At 41.7% G+C, this 18,358-nt stretch overlaps 1 protein-coding gene across 2 annotated transcripts in view; it reads left to right on the top strand.

Annotated features, from left to right (window-relative positions):
* LOC126320530 (uncharacterized) overlaps positions 1 to 18,358 on the top strand; it is a 192,843-nt gene that overhangs the window by 114,242 nt on the left and 60,243 nt on the right. For both annotated transcript variants that reach the window (XM_049993999.1, XM_049994001.1), the window contains one exon: positions 8,077 to 8,240. In XM_049993999.1, coding sequence (XP_049849956.1) covers positions 8,077 to 8,240 — 164 coding nt within the window. The remainder of the gene's footprint in view (positions 1 to 8,076; positions 8,241 to 18,358) is intronic.

Genomic DNA, 18,358 nt, shown 5'->3' with positions numbered 1-18,358 from the left:
TCTTAAAGCCTATTCTTTCCAATACCTTCATTTTCCCTGTCTTCCTATCATTAAATACAAGAAATGCATTGTGAGTTGCAATTCTGACAACAGTAACAGATGAAAATGTGGTTTTAGGGCATCGTTTCCATATGAGTGAAGTTACAGTTTTATTTGGATTCTGGATTTTGCCATGAACACACTTTCTTAAAAGCCTTGTTTCGGCCAGTAACCTGTAAGTAGGTTACACAACATCCAGAATACGATTTGGAAGCCTCTCCTTGCGAGTGTACGGGTTGTTATCCATCTGAGCCTGTAGATATTTACACCAGCTGATGTGGCACAAATAATGAATGCGACGTCTATCTTTTGAAACCATGTACAAATATGCAGCCCATACTGCATGCACTTTTCATATCACTTTACATCGGATAGTTCTGTCTGTTAGACTTGCCGTAATACACTTACGTACATCTCCGTCAGTAGCACAAGTCAAAACAAGAACTGCTTCTTCATAAACAAAGTATCTTGCTTATTATTGATTCTAACACACAGAATGGAGTCGCAGGTGATCCATAACACTAAAGGGTATATACACTGAAACGCCAAAGAAACTGGTAGAGGCATGCGTATTCAAACACAGAGATATGTAAACAGGCAGAATACGGCGCTGCGGTCGGCAACGCGTATTTAAGACAAGTGCCTGGCGCAGTTGTTAAATCGGTGACTGCTGCTACAATGGCAGATTATCAAGACCTAAGTGAACTTGAATGTGGTGTTGTAGTCGGCGCGCAAGCGATGGGACACATCACAGAGGTAGTGATGAAGTGGGAATTTTCCCGTACGACCATTTCACTAGTTTACTGTGAATATCAGGAAACCGGTAAAACATCAGTCCTCGACATCGCTGCGACCGGTAAAAGATCCTGCAAGGACGGGATCAACGGCGACTATTGAGAATCGTACAACGTGACAGAAGTGCAACCCTTAAGCAAATTGCTGCAGATTTCATTGCTAGGCCATCGACAAGTGTCAGCGTACGAACCATTCAACGAAACATCATCGATATGGGCTTTCGGAGCCGAAGGCCCACTCGTGTACCCTTGGCGACTGCATGGCACAAAGCCTTACGCCTTGCCTGGGCCCGTCAACACCGACATTGAACTGTTGATGTCTAGAAACATGTTGCCTGGTCGGACGAGTCTCGTTTCAGGTTGTATCGAGCGGATGGACGCGTCCGGGTATGGAGACAACCTTACTAATCCAAGGACTCTGCTCACGTTGTCAACTGATGATCTATCTCAGCGAGTGGATTAGGCGATTGGAGAAAATCGTCGGTTCACAATTTCTGTATTGAATGATTCATTTCTCGAAATGTCAAGGTCAGCTCTCGATATCATCGTGAATGAGCGACTTTAGCACGGCAAACTCTGTGCGAGATTGCTTCCCAAGATGCTGTCCGACAAACACAAAACATAGCGAATGAGCGGCGCCTTATCTTCAGCGCTACCGTGATCTAGGAAAGATTTTTTGAACAAAATTGTCACAGAGATGGAAGAAGTGTCAATTTCGAAAATGAAGAGAACAAAAATGGCCACTCAAAGAGTGGAAGCTTAGTCATTTCCTGTGTAAACCTCCATCGGAAAGTGTTGGCTACTGCGTTCATGGACCGCAAAGGGGTTTTGTTGTTGGAATTCATGGAAAGTGGCACGACCATTACTGCACCCTCATAAAATCTGACTATTCAACGTCTATGAACGGCATTTCAGAAAAAGCAAAGAGGCGTGTTGCCTTCAGGCCTTGTCTGGCCTTCTTCATGACAACGCTCGGGCGCACACTGCAGCTGCAATAAGGACGCTGCAGGGCTTTCGATGAGAATCGTTTGGTCACCCACCATACAGCCAGCTCTTGCCTGCCTCATATTTTATCTCTTTGCCCACATGAAACATTGGCTAAGGGGACAGCATTTTCGCAGAAGCAGTGAGCTAAAGACCAGCGTAGAGAACTGGCTGAAAGCTCGGGCGGCTGCTATCTACGCGGTCCAGTCACATTAATGTGGCCACCGCCTATGTTCGACGTCAACATGCAGTAACCACTCACAGACAGCACGTGGCAGCTCTAGCAGTAGAGGGTATATTAAGCGCGTCAGGGGGACGCGGAAAACAGTGCAATCGTTGTCGTAATGCGGACACAGATCGATTTATGTGACGTCCAAAAGACTATGATCGCTGGCATTCGGGCCATGGGTGGAAGCATTTCCGAAGCGGCTATGTTTGCAAACGGTTCGCATGCTGCCGTGGTTAAAGTATGCTGAACATGGCAAAATGGCGCTATCCAAAACCGCCGGCCCCAAGCCAACTGTGGTGCACCGCGGACCATAAAGCACAAGGGTGAACGATGGTTGCGGAGATGTGTACGGGCGAACAGACTGTCGACCAACTGATCGATCAGGTGAACCAAGTGGCTACCAACAATATCTCCCCAACGACCGTTCAGCGAAGACGGCTGCGTATAGGCCACCACAACAGACCCCTGATTCATGAAGCCGTGCTGACTGCAGTTCATCGGCGACGAAAGCTATCATTTGCACACCAAAACCAGAGTTGGGCGTCCACTGAGTAGCGACAGGTTGCCTTTTCAGATGAATGACGTTTTACGCTGCGTCGGACAGATGGTCGTTGGCAACAATCGTGGCAAGGGTCCAGGCTGGAGGATGGAGCGTTAAAACCTGGAAATGTTTTGTGGCATTACCTAGGTGGTCTCGTTATTTTGGAAGGAGCAGTGAATCAACAGAAATATGTATCTATCCTTGGGGACCATGTCCACCTCTGCATGCAGTTTATTGTTATCTCAGCACCTTGGCAACTACCACCAAGACAGTGTGCAACGTGTCAGACAGCTCGCAGAGTATGTGAGTTGTTCGACGAGCACCATGATGAGTTTACCGTACTTCAGTGATCAAACTCCCCGGATTTAAACCCAATCGAGGCCACCAGGCTGTTTGCGCCATGGGTCGTCAGCCGAGAAACCTAGCACAGCTGGCAATTGCACGGGCTTCAGCATGACTCCACATCCTTTCGGTACCTTACAGAACCTCATTGACTTTCTTCCTGCACGTCCGCGCTGAAAAAGGTGGTTATTCAGAAACTTCCTGGTAGATTAAAACTGTGTGCCGGACCGACACCCAAATTTGGGACCTTTGCCTTCCACGGGCAAGCGCTTTACCATCTGAGCAATCCAAGCACGACCCACGACCCGCCCTCACAGCTTCAGTTCTGCCAGTACCTCGTCTTCTACCTCCCAAACTTCGCAGAAACTCTTTTGCGAACCTTGCAGAACTAGCACTCCTGGAGGAAAGGGTATTGAGGAGCAACGGCTTAGCCACAGCCTGGGGGATGTTTCCACCATTCTGATGGTTATTCAGGTTTTCGACAGGTGGTCACATTAATATGCGTCGACCGCGTGTGACGAGAGTATTGGAAAAGTTAGTATCATACTAGGAAAAACGTCTGTCAGACCGACGAGTATGTGGAGAATTACCTGGAAGGTGTTGCTAAATGTTGGAAATAAAACATTTTTGATTTGCTCTGTGGTTTCCGTTTTGCAGGCAATCTGACCTTCCAATATATAGCGCTCATATTTCATAATAATCTTTGGTATTTTTATACTTATGCACTAGGGTGACTCAGTTTAAAATGTTGTGCATGTCATACTACTGCATGCCGTTTTGAATTTTTCACACATGTGTTCCTAGAAGGTGGCAGCACATGCCAAGTGGAGGTGTTCCGAAACGCAATATTATGCATTCAACGGATTCAAATGCTGCCAGTGCAAGGTGGCAAGTATGCTTTACGAGGGTACCACCACGATTGCGCGATATTTTTTGGCAAGGGATTCTCCAGAGAGGACGTTCTTTGTGAAATGCATTTCTTGAAAGGTGAGCACTGTACACCACAGGAGAAAGGTTACAGTTCAACGCCCCGTCGACGACGAGGTCATTAGAGACGGAGCACAAGCTCGTATTAAGGAAAGCTAGGAAAGAAAATCGACTTTGGCCCTTGAAAGGAACCATCATGGGATTCGTCTTAAGCGATTTAGGAAAATTATAGAAAAACCAAATCTGTATGACTGGTTGGGGATTAGAGCCACCGTCCTCCTGAATACGAGTCCATTCTATTAGCGCTGTGCCGTATCTCGCCGTACATTAGATAAAGCGTGCTCGGCAGTATACAGGACTTCAAGAAAGGACGAGAAAGAATCACAAGTGAGGAGCATATTTGTTGCTCTGTGGAGTTTTCCAGTCATACTAAGTTACAATGTGTGCAAGAAATGACCTCTGGATATCGTCGTCAAACAGTCAGTGCGTACGCGCGGCCTAGCAGTATATGTTTCGGTGTTCTCAGGGATCCGGACTTGGTTATATTTTTGTAAAATTTCTGGGCACTAACTCCAGACCACAAACGGAGCCTAATAGTTACAGGGGGCAGGTCGTGGGCTCACTACTGTCAGCCTGAGTCAAAGTAAAGTGGTTCAGCGCGGACATCTCGACATACAAGGCAATGACTCTGTTACGGGGCGTACAGGCTGTAATGCAGCTGAAATTCCAGCATCACGGTGAGACCGTTAATGCTGCATCCTACGGCACCACTCGCAGGAAATGCGACCGGCTTTTCACCGTAAGGGAATTTGACTCTTGAGGGCGGACGCCGTTCAGATCTCAATGCCTACCTTCTCAAAGCACAAAAACTCAGGAACTATTGCAGACATTCCGTCGGAAACTCTTGGAACATTCGCCGTACAGTCTCGGCTTGGCCCTCATGATTTTGATGAGTTTTGGTTCCTTAAAAGCCACTTGGATGTGCGACTCGTTGAAAAAGATAAGGTTGTAACACGAAAAGAGATTCGTTGGATGGACAGCCGCCACGTGAATTCTTTGTTGCAGGGTTTTAAGGCCTTGTCAAACGACTGGATAAGTATTTAAAGAGGTAGCGTGTGGAAAAGTAAAATAAAATTCAGGTTGTTACTCGTGGCACTGCTACCGCTACCCTATTGTGAAACTTTTGAGTGAACCTTGTAAATTAAAACCCACTATAACACTATTATGCTATGTCATTTGAACTCATAAGCGTGCAGCAATACTCAAAAATGTTTAACAGTAAGAGCATCAATACTAACATGTAGTCGGTTCCCAGCTGAATCGACTACTGGGTAAATATGGGATGTGAAAAAACGGTATTCCATATTTTGAGAGATGTTAGTATGGACTAAAACAAGAAAAAAAGTCCATTAAAGAGGCGCTCGAAAGTCTATACCTTAAGAGCTGTGAGCACTACTTCCGGTTTTCTACTATGATACACATCTCTTCTACTGAACGCGTTTTTATAGATCTTAGGGTGTGCGTTTTATATCGCGTGTTTAATGGACATTTTTTTCCTTGTTTTGGCCCGTACGTACCACTTCACAAAATATGGGATACTCTTTTTTAACACGCTGTATTTCATAACCACTGCTGCATAACTTCATTTGCCTTGATGATGGCAGCAAACGTGAACTGACGAAGGTCCTCCTAACTATGCAGCAAATGTTAATTTCGCCTGCTAACATGTTAGTTATGAAACAGATCAGCAACAAAACAGTGACAGCTTGTGCATCGTATGCCAAACTAGTGTGCCTGTCTCTCTCACCTTTCTCCTTTCTCCCTTCTCTCTCTCTCTCGCCCCCCCCCCCCCTTTTCTCTCTCTCTCGTGTGTGTGTGTGTGTGTTTCACCAAGAGAATTTGAATTCTTCTTTCTCCAACTTTTGCTCTCTCGTAGTGATCGTCTCATGTCTACATACTTACAACACGCACCGTCCCCAACAACCTGCTTCGTATTCTAGTCTTTCTCTGATACATTATCCTTCCCCTTCAACGGTTTCCAGCGCAAGTTCCCTATTCCAGGGCAGTGTTGCTTCATGTATATTCTTTGGATAAAAGTTTTCTGTTCTTTCCAGTCCCACTTACTATTGTCACACTTCTATGGCATCTGATTTCAGATACTCTCAGTTACATCATCAGCGATTTTCCCAAAGACCAAGATTCGCTTGTACACTGTATAATGAGGAACGGTACTCCAAACATATGCTTACAGGGATTTCTTTCACAGTTCCACGTCAGTATCTGACATGGCTTCATTAATCGTTATCAGCGAAACCACGTGTGTTGCCTCACAAAATATTTTCCTTCGTCGTCTTTTCGTCAGCTAGCATACTGCTTTCAGTAGCGGAGCATTGGTCAATTACCTAAATCAAATTAACTAAATGGTGCCCGTATCATGATGCAAGGGCCACGTTGAAGCCAAATAAGGGACTTTATATCATAGATAATATTTTTAGTGGTAGCGTCACTCTTCAAGTTTGAGTAAAAACTAAAAGGTGTATTTCCCGCTCTGTAATTATCTTACACAGGTCTCTTAGAAGTATTATGTACAATGACTGAACTAAAATGCATTCTGAGGAATGAAAGGGCATGATCAATAGTTGGGGCTTCACTGCTAACATTACTTTCTATCGGAATACGCTGAGATTTCAAATACCAAGTCTCCAGGAAAGTTAAAACGTTTCTTTTTGAATATCAGCAGATAACTTGAGCTTTCTTTCTTAATGCTGGACGCTTTACTCTCCTATTGGCTTTCAGCGGATTTTCCTATATTTCGTTTCTTTCCTTCTTCTTAAGACAAGTTTTGAGTAAATATCTGTGACTTGGGCCAATTTACGTTTTACATCTATGAAGCAGCTGTTTCTTTTGAACACTATGGAAGTTATTTTCACCATTTTTCTTTTTTCATTCACTTTGATTTTCCTGAAATTTGCTTCTCTTGGTCTCTGACTCTATGAAAATACGCATACTGTCTTCCATAGGGCAGAACTGCCGCACCAAAAAGCGTTATTGACTCAGAGAACACACAAATCAACGCAATATTAGGTAAATTCTAGAAACGTCTTGCTCGCGGTTTCTTGCTGATTACAAGCTTCAATCAACTTATAATTGTAAGCGTAATTTTTTATATTTTTTTCGTATGCGTCTTATTGAGCTATTCCAAAGAATTTATGAATAAATTCATTGAAATAATTAACAGTAAACGGTCTTCATAGACGAGTAAATGTCGCAAGTGGTAGGTTCACTGAAAGCATTTGCTTACAAAAAGTTAGGAACGCTTAAAGATCCAGGTTTTACTCGTGTCACTGTGATTTGAAAATCAGTGACTTGTCCAGTGATCATATAGAACTGAAGTTCGTTGTCTTGCAAATGCTTTGTCCTTTAATCGAACGCGAAGCTTGATTTACCACTTAAAATATTTTGGGTTTTCGAGTCCTCAATAACTGTATCAGTAAGTTGGGTAGTGCCTCTCCTCTGACTCCAAATTAATGAATGTGTGAACACTTCTCGCTTCACACCAACTTTTGTACCATGTCCACTACTCACGCGTCCGCATATTATGTTGAAAATCAACGTACAACGTAACCACGATCAAATTACGTTTCTTTGTCTATTGTAGGAAGTAAATTAATTGGCAAAGTAATCCAGGATACTTAGGAAAGAATAGACCAGTGCATATAAAACTGTCTGATTTGACTATCCAGCTGATGGCTATGTAGAGCTGATTGTGTAGGGGCTCCTTTACGAGAATTACTATGTCATGTTTGTAGTTGCTTGCAGTAATCTGCTATACAATAACGCTTTTTTTACTACTGCTTTCAAGGGTGAAATTTCATTTTCATTCAAAATGTATGTTCTCCTCCTTCATAATTTCTTTTACGTCTTTGTTGAATAGTCTTTTCCTCACTGTTACTTTTGTTTCCAAATGTTAATCTAAATGAATAAAATTATTATTCAAACAACAGTAAAGTATTTAATAGTTTTGCTTTCGACACGGAAATGCTTCTCTCTCTTTGCATGTCTAAAATACCTTCTCTCGGCGTTTAGGTTACTAAATATAGTGAATACTCGTATTTTTAATCAATTTACTTAAATGCATCCCGGATAATGTTTTGTTTCAGACAACTTTTGGTAAGTGTATAGCGGTTGTTTGTAAAATAATAGGGTTTGCTTTATTTCAGTTGTGAGGACATGTGGCCAGCAAAGCGACCAAAACTGTACATATTTTGTAAATCCAGGATTTCCAGCGGCTTATGTGAACGGACAGCCTTCTGAATGCGTTCTGACCATTAACAAGCGCAGTCCGAAGGTTACTCAGCTGCGGCTAGATTTCAAGATATTTGAGGTAGGAAAACAGAAAATAAACGTAAAAAATATAACTTAGTCACCGCTGTTTGTGAAAACTGCAGTGCCCGAAGTTCCTGGAAGAGGGATAATCGAAACTTTTTATGAAATGCAGTAATGTGGATCGGATGTAAAAACCCAAAAACTATGAGTACCGCAGCGTTAATATAATTTTCGAGTAAAGACAGGTCAGCTGATAAACCTCTTACCGTTAACTGGAGGACCTCATGTCACTATTACTTGTAATATTGCAATGACGCCCGCTAGAGCCAAAAGTGATTGGTTGTCCCCTGTTTGGTAGTACTGTGTTGTTTATTTTGTCTATATACACAACAGAGGAGTTTGCTGATTGTGAGATATAAGATGTTTAAATACTGTGAACAGAGATACCAACGAGAGTGATAACATACGAATCTAAACTGATAGGAACCATGATTTGGTACCGTAATAAATGGTTCGAAATTCCATATTTGGTGTTAGGTATTATTAGAGATTATTTGTCTATTGTAGTCCAGACCTCCCCCTGTGACCTACGAACTGGATACCAGTACTACTTTACCATTTACATTGCCCACTGTACAATACGAGGATGGGAGAAAGCAAGTGGTCGAATAAGCAGAAGAATCTTGCCGCCTGGGCAGAGCCGTGACTGGCTTTCAGACTTACGTGACCATAGCTGCGAAAGTTTTCCCTACTCATTAATATGGAAGTTTGCAAAAATGGAGACATTTATGAAGTTTTCATGACTAATCTTCAAGATAAATATTTTGGTAAAGTGGTCAACAGTCTTGATGAAGGTAGAAGCAATTGCCCAGACCTCGCCCAGGTAGTGTTCGAAGTGTTAACCTTCAAAGAATCTTCATTTTCCATGTCGAGAGTGTGGTAGGTCAGAACGTTCATTGTATCGTCCAACACTTCCCATTTCCATCAGTGTATTGTTTCGTGGCATCTTAAATCAACATTGCAGTTATGTATCAATCTACGTTGGTGGGGGAAAGTCTTGGTTGCAATGTGGTTTTCTGCAGGACCGTGGATAGGCTCTTGCCAATGGCACAAGCGTACAGAGCGGGTGCATAAACCGACCGAAAAAAAGAAAAAAACAAAAAACAAATTAAAGATGGTTTAAGAATTAATCGGGAGAGGTACGTTGTTCCTACCGTCTGACTACGAGAAGAAGCCGCTGGCTCGGCCCACTGCAGTAAACACACTTCGTTGTGATAGTGTTATTTCGTCCAAGTAGCATCATAAGAAGAGGACTAGAACCGAACAGACAAACACCGCTAACTTCGTTCGCACACCTGCCCCCTAAGAAGTTTTCACATGTTCAATAATTGGAGCTGCTGCCTCGCTACAGAACTGAAGGATCTCAAGCGCCTTTCAAAATCTGTAATCGGTTTTGCAATAAAGTGATATTTACTATGTGGAAAAGCTTTGGAGACCTTAATTTGTGGATCACTTTTGTAGTAAGGTGCACTACTCTGGCAATTCTGAGAAAATCGCAAGAGAAGTTTTACACGTCTGTTATGTACTTGATGAATCAGTGAGAGGGTGCTGGCTGTAAGAAGTCACTAGGGTTATGTGATTAGTGTTTGCACTAAGCAAGAGTGTTGTAGGTGAGACTGCAGCTCAAATCCTGCCAACACTTACTTTTTAATCTGTAATTTTTCCATCACTATTCACACTATTTAATTTATATGACATTTTAGAGGTAATATAATCAAAAAAGTGCATTATCTTGAAGTTGTAGTGAATTTCAGATGTTATTTTACTATTGACTCTACTTTTAATTTAATTTTCAAAGACAAGGGACAGACTTGGAAAGCCGAAGTCAAGTCTCAATAAATAATGATGCAAATGACATTATTCAGTGATATAGCAAGTCACAATGTGCCAGATCATAAGAATAATGTAAAATTACTCGTCAGATGTGCTGTCGACATCACATCGGGATGGTATTTGTCATACAGACATGGAAAACATAAATTGAAATGGCATCTACTACATCGAATGGGTGCAGTTTCCCCACTTTTACAGGGAATGTTCAGAGTTTCTAAGGGAAAACACACATTGCTGACTTTTTAAAAATGTCTCTTTCTTCCAATAGATAGGATGCAAACTATGGATGACCTGTGATGAAAAAAGTTTAGATTAAACTACATGACCACCATGAATGCATATGTCCAGGATTACGTAAAGACACATAAGACACATTATAAACATGTAAAACTTCTCTTGCGATTTTCTCAGACTTGCTAGAACACAGCACCTTAATTCTTGCACATTGTTGTTTTAATGGCCTACAATGTTTTAAATAAATTTGTGATCTAAGCGTTCCAGCCTCCCTTGTTATACCTTAGCCACAAGAAAAATGGCTCTTAGAGGCCCTGTGGCAACTATCATTCTTAAACGCAAGAACAATACGAGACAAGTATCCAGCCCCTTACATACAAGAGTTCAAGTGCATGCTAGGTGGTGAAAAGGTTTTTAGGGGTCTCAGCTGTATATAAAAAATAAATAAAAAAAAGCGACTACTGACATGACGAAGAATGCGGTTATCATGCCATTTGTTTTATTTGAATTTTTATTCAGGTCGTTTGGCCTCCAATACGTCGCTCAGATATGGGAATGTTTTGTGGATGGGGTGTTCAAAGGCTGTCTGACCATGTAATAGTATTTAATGAAAACAAATGTGTCATAGGGAAACCTCAAGTCACCATCCTAGGCCATACTGTTTTGGCCAGTGGCACCACTCGTGGATGCATTTGCAAGTCATGACGCCACTGGACGCACACCTGTTCAGTAGACACCCAAAACTTAAGCAGTGTTACTCGCCCACCTGGCATCTCACGCACACCTGGAACAGTGGTCGATGCAAGACAGTCAAAGCAGTTGGAGTAGCACTCCACCAAGAAGTAGACCAACACTCGCAGCAACATTTCTCTAAAAGGTTGCAGCCAGCCCAACAGAAGTGAAATGCATATGATCCAGACTTGTTAGCAATATATGAGGCAGTCACGTACTTCCACCCTCAAATACTAGTCTGACCAATGACTGTCTCTATAGATCACAAACTCATTACTTTGGCATTCAAAAACGCGGAATAGGCCAAAGTCTGATTCCACCCGTCTGCTTTGGCTCACGATTTCGTATAGCGACCAAAGAGCATAGATTACATGAGCTACTAACACAGACACCATTTAATAACAGGCCGATTACATTCTATAACATGGCGACCACAGGTTAGACCACTACTGAAAACGAACTTTAAAAAAAAAAAGAAAAACAAGCAAAGAATTTCTCTCAGCTAATAAAAAGAAATGAAATTAACTGGACAACTGCGGTAATTAGGGTGTTTTGGGTTGGGGGCAAACTAAAAATGGATAGTAAAGCTAACAAGGGTACTGCTCAATTTGATGTGGCGAACCCACCCTGACATTTGTATGCAATAAGAATACAAGAAAGAAATGCAGTGTCAAAATTTTAGCTGCTAAGACGCACTGCAATTAATTTTTGAAAATTATAGAAGCTATTTTTCTTTGTGACATGAAGCACAGCTTCTACAGTTCTTCCTACCTAGCAGGCGATCGGCGGTGACAAAAGAGCGTAGCGCAGCATAGTACCATTACCTGGAGTGGGACCAAGCGATTTTGAAGTACTTAAACTATACAAAAAAATAGTTACGAATTATTAATGTTTTGAATAACAGGCACTTCGTATCAACAGCTACATTGTTGCATATGTAATTCTTACAAACGTGACTAGCAGAGGAAAATAATTCAGTATGGTGCTTATAGATGACTTCCATCAATCATGACTTTATTTTACACACATTTGATTGTATAACAGTTCCTGTAGCACATTTCTTATGATAATTTTTGACTAATGTGTGTTTTAGTGACAAACGATAGCACTGTAGTCGTTACAATAAAGCGAAGTGTCTTCTGAATGACGAAAACAAACATTTTCCTTACACCAGGCACACCCAACGAAAGAAAAATTAATGCTCTCAAGCAAATCACAATAATCACAATGTGGTAAAGTAATAAATGATCCTGGCCGTTGCTGTGCGTATTGTGCAGCATAGGTACCGAGCATACTTTAAGCAATTCGTAAAATGCGCCAATGCAAACTACTGATGTACAAATGACTGAAATTAAAGAATACTGTTGTCCTGATAAACCTCAAATGACGCGGAGCTACTGTAAATTATATTGTCTGACAATTTCCTTAAAAATGCTGTACTTTACACACTCGGTAAACTTCGTTATCGAGATTCACATTGGTTTCTCAGGTGGAATCTCAATGATATCAGCAGTACTTTCATCGTCCTTCTGACAGGCAGAGAGGTATAGTTAAGCCCAGTCCAAGAGCTGAACAAAAGCAATGAATTAATTTCTGCAGCTGGTTAGAAACCGATTGGAATTAACTGTTAAGGATTGTTTTCTCAGGTTTTGGTATGTCGATTATAAGATTTTTAGCATTAAATAGCTGTAGAAACTGTAATCCACTCATATTTGTTACTGTCATTGTTGTATATGAATGTGTCAAAGCAGTAATCGATTCCACAACAGCCTCGCCGTCTTTTTTCGCTCAAAATTATAAAGTACAATTTACTTGCATTTCTTTGATAAAACCTGACTGATCGTCATTAGACACAACAGATTACGGGCTAACAGCAAGCTTTGCCTTCATGTAACTACGACTTATGGCATCTCCTCTACATTTCACTCTTCGTTGTTTTAGATTTCTTATATCTGCTTAACCAGTTCAAAGAAGACTTTAAATCAACAATGTTCGACTCAGTTGCGATTTAGAGTGCTCAGCCTCGTTGATCTCCATCAGTAATGGTGCACTGCCTTTCACAAGTAGCTCTACGTGGTTCGTTTCTCAAGAAATCTCCTCTAAAGAAAAGTTGTTCACGTTATGTTCGGTATTCAAGTTTAGGGATTTATGTTTGTTATTATGGGGATAATAGGACTTCGTGGTCACCCAGTGCTGTAAATCCTTTGGATAGCTGACCTTTCACAGTTTTACGAGTTTCGTTTGGACACTATTTTTTACCTCATCCAAGTCTTTCTTCCATTTATACAGTTTACAGTCTGATTTATGGAACGAGACCCGGTTTGCACATTGCTTAATATTAAGTATTAAACAGGATGGATATTAATTCAGTTTTACCTATGTCGTTAACAGTAACGCTACTGCAAAAGCAACTGGTAATTATTATGAATGTTAAATAAGTTACAAATTTGAATGAACAGCAACTGCGGATTATTATTCCTATGTGTCTATGTGTATTATTTCAAAGAAACTATCCATGAAAACTGAAATTGACTTTACAAATTACGATCGCGCTGAGTTGTGTTATATGTTAACTTACGTGTCATCAACCAATTTGTGCATGCGCCGTCCGATACAGCTTTGATACGGGTGTAAAATTCTCCAGCCACCTGATGAGCTATGAATCTGGCAACTTTCAAGATTTTTTTAAAAAATGCTTGTAGTGCGTCCTAGCAACAAGCATTTTGACAAAGTCTTTCTTTCGGCGTATTCTTCCTACATAAGAATTTCCAGGGCATCTTTCGACTTGTTAGAACCGTTCCCTTGTAACATCATTCCAAAGCAACCTAAAAATTGAAAAATCATGCACACAAATTCCTCTATAATTCATTGTTTTGGGATAATCAGCATAGTGTGCAAACAACGTAGGTAGGCTAACAGTAGTTACTAAGAGTCGACAGTTAACACTTAACAATAGCCTATTTATATCCCTCACGATATAAACTCATGACATCAGAGACGACGTCATGGTTCAAAGCAGCAGGTGAAATTTGACAGTGTGCTCGACCCAAAGAACGTACACGGCAAGCACTCACTTGGGCAGCTTCAGCATATTGGTCTCATAAGCCACGTATGTAACATATAAAAGGTGCTGAAAATTTAGTGGCTGACTACATTTCTTGTATTTGCAGAGTGGAAGAGATAGTAGACTACAGAGAAGTCGCTGAAGAGCAGGCTATGGAACATAGTTACAACAGTTGTTGAACGACTCGTCTTCAGGGTTACATCTCTACGAGATTCTTTGTCCCCAACTCTATGGTGTGACATCTCTTGAAAAAAAACCGTGCCCTTACATTTGACAAAAGTTCCACAAAACAGATTTCAATAGCTTATCTCATCCGGGGGCCAATGCTACTGTCAGATTGCTTGCAACCATTTTTTGTCGCCCTCTATTAAGAAAGAGTATGCATTTGGGCATGTTCCTACGGCACATGCCAACAAAGTAAAGTGAGTCGTCAAAAGCTTGCTGATGTGGGTAACTTCCAAGGTGCACCAGCTAGATTTCCTCACATTCATGTCGACCTGGTCAGTTCTCTTCCACCCTCAGATGGATACACATAATTTTTCATCACTGTAGACAGACGGTGCAAGCGTAGGCAACGCCGATCACTGACATATGAGCCAACACTAGGCCAAAAATTGTTACGTATACATGAATTGCACATTAAAGATACCTTCTCCACATTACATCTGACCACCCAGGAACTAGCTAATCTCCAGCTTTCGGTGACACCACACAACTAGCTACAACCTCTAGTAGTGGTACGGTAGAATGGTGGCACAGAACCTTAAAGATTCCACTAATGCATCACCAAGAAAAGTGGATGGTGGGACTTCCCTCAGTTCTCTTAAGCTTCTGAACAATGTACAAACCTGATATTGGTGCATCTGTGGCAGAAATGACTTACAGTGAGCCTCTGCACATTCCAGTGGACTACTTAGTGGCGCCACCACTACTTGTCAAGGGGGAACTTTCACAGTTAGTAGAGCACTTAAAACATGATGGCACCAACATCTGCACATCAGCTACCGGTACCTGCCCACTTCCCACTATGGTACTGAACAGATGTTTGTGCACAAAGACCTGCACTGCTGTTCACACATGATGCTGTAGATGTACTCAGTCAGATTGTCACTATAGCTGCCATACACTAGGCCTTACTTAGCTTTGAGTAGAGGGGTTCACACCATGGACATCCTACACAATGGCACATCCTTGAAAGTATCCATCAAACATGTCAAACTGGCATGGTTTTTACCCTCAGCAGTCCTGGGTACCTAGCCAAAACTTCACACCACAACCAGTCCAGACTGTGCAAACTCTGCCTCACAGCTTATGGGAACCACAGCCAACAGCACTGCTGACACTACGACATCCAGCCTACACAAGAGTCGGACAACAAATCAGGTTTAAGTACTATGGCTTTCCAGCTTCTCTCCACTATGGGGGCGGGAGGGGGGGGGGGTTGTGTGCTAGTGATACATTTTTTTGCTCTTGAGTGTCATGAGAATATCAAGATATACAAGTGAACTCTCTGACTTGCTTATTTTTGTTATCTTTGCTGTAATCATTTATGTTCAGTGCATTAAGTTTGAATTTCATTTATCAAATATTCTTGCTTGCATTTATGAAGAATAAAAAGTTAATTCTGTATGTTCTAAAGCTACATGTAATTACTTATGTGGATAATCTAAGAGGCCACAAGGTAATCCTCATTCATTTCACATACTTCTCTACACTAAAAAAATTCTTTTCCATTAAATAATCGAAAGTTTCTGGAATATCTTTTCATGCATACTGTCCTGTAGACTCTTAGAAAGACACTTTACAAATGTTCGCCTGAGTATCTAGGACCTCCGTGAGCAGTTCTCAGTCTGTGTGGTATACTTTCTAGTTGGCCTTTATTTCTTGTTCAATCTAAATTAACATTTACATTTTTTGTATTGCCCTTGATTAATGAAATTATTGTTCTGCAGATGTACATGGATGGAAATATCAATATTTTTAGATTGTGAAAGGCAGTTCTGCATAAGTCTGTTTTTAATTCAGGATGTCTGCCCCCGGTAGCTGAGTGGTTAGTGCGATAGAATATCAATCCTAAGGGCCCAGGTTCGGTTCCCAGCTGGGTCAGAGATTTTCTCCGCTCAGGGACTGGGTGTTGTGTTGTCCTAATCATCATCATCTCATCCACATCGATGCGCAAGTCGCCAAAGTGGCGTCAAATTGAAAGACCTGCACTTGGCGAATGGTCTACCCTATGGAAGGTCCTAGTCCCATGACATTTACATTTATTTATCCAGGGTGGTCTGAATTGACTTTTTTTGCAATACAAAGCTTTTTTTGTGTTACTGTCCAAACAGTAATTTCATACTCCAAGTATGGTTCAAAACAAGCGTGGTACACTGTTTTTTTGGCAAATGTGCAAACTGTTTCATTATAAATATTAATTTACACCAGATATTGTCTATAAGTTACATCAATTGCAGCTTATTGCCAAAGGCAGTTCCCCAAAAAATTGTACATATAACCTCTTCCAGTCTTTTTTCGTCTATGAATACACCTATGTAATCTTTCTATTTTATATTCATAAATAAAGGGAACATTGGTATTTTCAGAGTTGGTGACTATTTCAGTTGCTGTGACTATTGATAGTCCACCAAGCCGCTAAGATGTCGAAAGCTAAGATCTTCGGACTTAAGTATTTGCTGCACTGTTGTTATGTACACTTCTTCTGTCATGTATGCACTTTATTGAGACAGTAATATTCACATTGTTTCTTATAATTTGATATCTTCTCTTACCTCCAAAGAGTATAGTGATAAATATCCACTATGGTGATCCTGGTTGCTTTTTTCTACACAGCTAACTACTTACCAGGATTCAGTGCCAAGCCTATGTAATCAATGGATTGATTATCTTGGAATACATTGGACTGCACACTCCCTGCCTACACACTGGATGTTGGTTGTGAATGACAGATGCAGTCAGTAGTGCAAGTACCAGTTTTGAGCGCTCATGTACAGTCTTTTGACATCATCCCACATCTTCTTAACCTAACTGTGACTGCACCTCCCCTATGATTGTCCCATCTGCGTCAGTCGGTTTCACTTCCACACATACCGTGCTATGTAGCACATTTCGTGAAGGCTTCACATGCTTGCCCATGAGGGCCTTGGTCAACACACCTCACCGACCTCCTTCTTTGCGCAGTGTTCTCAATCAGGACATCACGCCCACTGCTGCGGATACCATCACAGCAAGCCACATTACCACTGCTCTTCCATGATACACTGCACCAACCAACTTCTATGCCATATGTCCTAATAAGCAGATTCTCCAGGTTACCACAGCCCCAGATGGAAAATCCGAAGATGTCGCTTGTCCTGGTAGCTAACATCTTAAATGATGATGCTCGATTCATATGCTTGGTCTGTGATCTTCATGACCATACCGATGTCATTAGTGAACTGATTTTGAGCTCTTCTGTACAAACCAAGTATGCTACCATGAAGTTGATTATCATTGAATGATTATTGCATCCCACTGATAGGCAGTTCATCATATCGTCCAATGAAAAGCAGCTCAGCAATGGGTAGCCTTCGCTGCTGTGGTGACATGTCTGGGCATAGATCGGCCCCGAGGTCATGCCACACATCACCCTTGTTCACTTACCACATCATCTAAACTTCAGCTGCTCTCACACTCAGTAGACTCTTTACATGCTAAACTCTGGCTGTTAGATCAGACATAGAATCATCTGTCCCTGGCAGCTACTTTCAGCCACAAGCCTTTCACCAGATGAGAAGATTGTCAACAGTGTTTACATCCACACTCCTTGTCTGAGCCCTCTGCCTGCAGAGGTTGTGTGAGAACTCACACAACTCAATAGAACACCTTGTTGCCACCTAGTGGCTCGTAACTAGTGCTGTCTATGTCAGTTCCACCTCCACTGATGTTGTTTGGCCACCCCTCACCCGATCACACGGCACATCTCCAGCAAAGCACAAGAGATGGTGTGGGTGACAAACGTTTAACTCCCCACCCTGTCTATCCACTCTGTTGGTTTCAAGTCACCTTCAATGATGTGGCAAGAAACTGTCAGCTTCTCTGTGTGTGGTACAATTTACATGCATAGCCATCAGACATTATGGCCTCTCCTGGACAAAGACTTTATGTCTAAGATTACACTAATAAGTTTCATTTCCTCATAGACATCGGGACTGATTCCAGGGACATTTGCCCCTCTTGTGTCCCAATGCATATTCTGGTGAAACTCA

Source organism: Schistocerca gregaria, chromosome 2, assembly GCF_023897955.1.
Source record: "Schistocerca gregaria isolate iqSchGreg1 chromosome 2, iqSchGreg1.2, whole genome shotgun sequence".
Taxonomy (NCBI): domain Eukaryota; kingdom Metazoa; phylum Arthropoda; class Insecta; order Orthoptera; family Acrididae; genus Schistocerca; species Schistocerca gregaria.
This window is presented reverse-complemented; position numbering and strand designations above follow the sequence as displayed.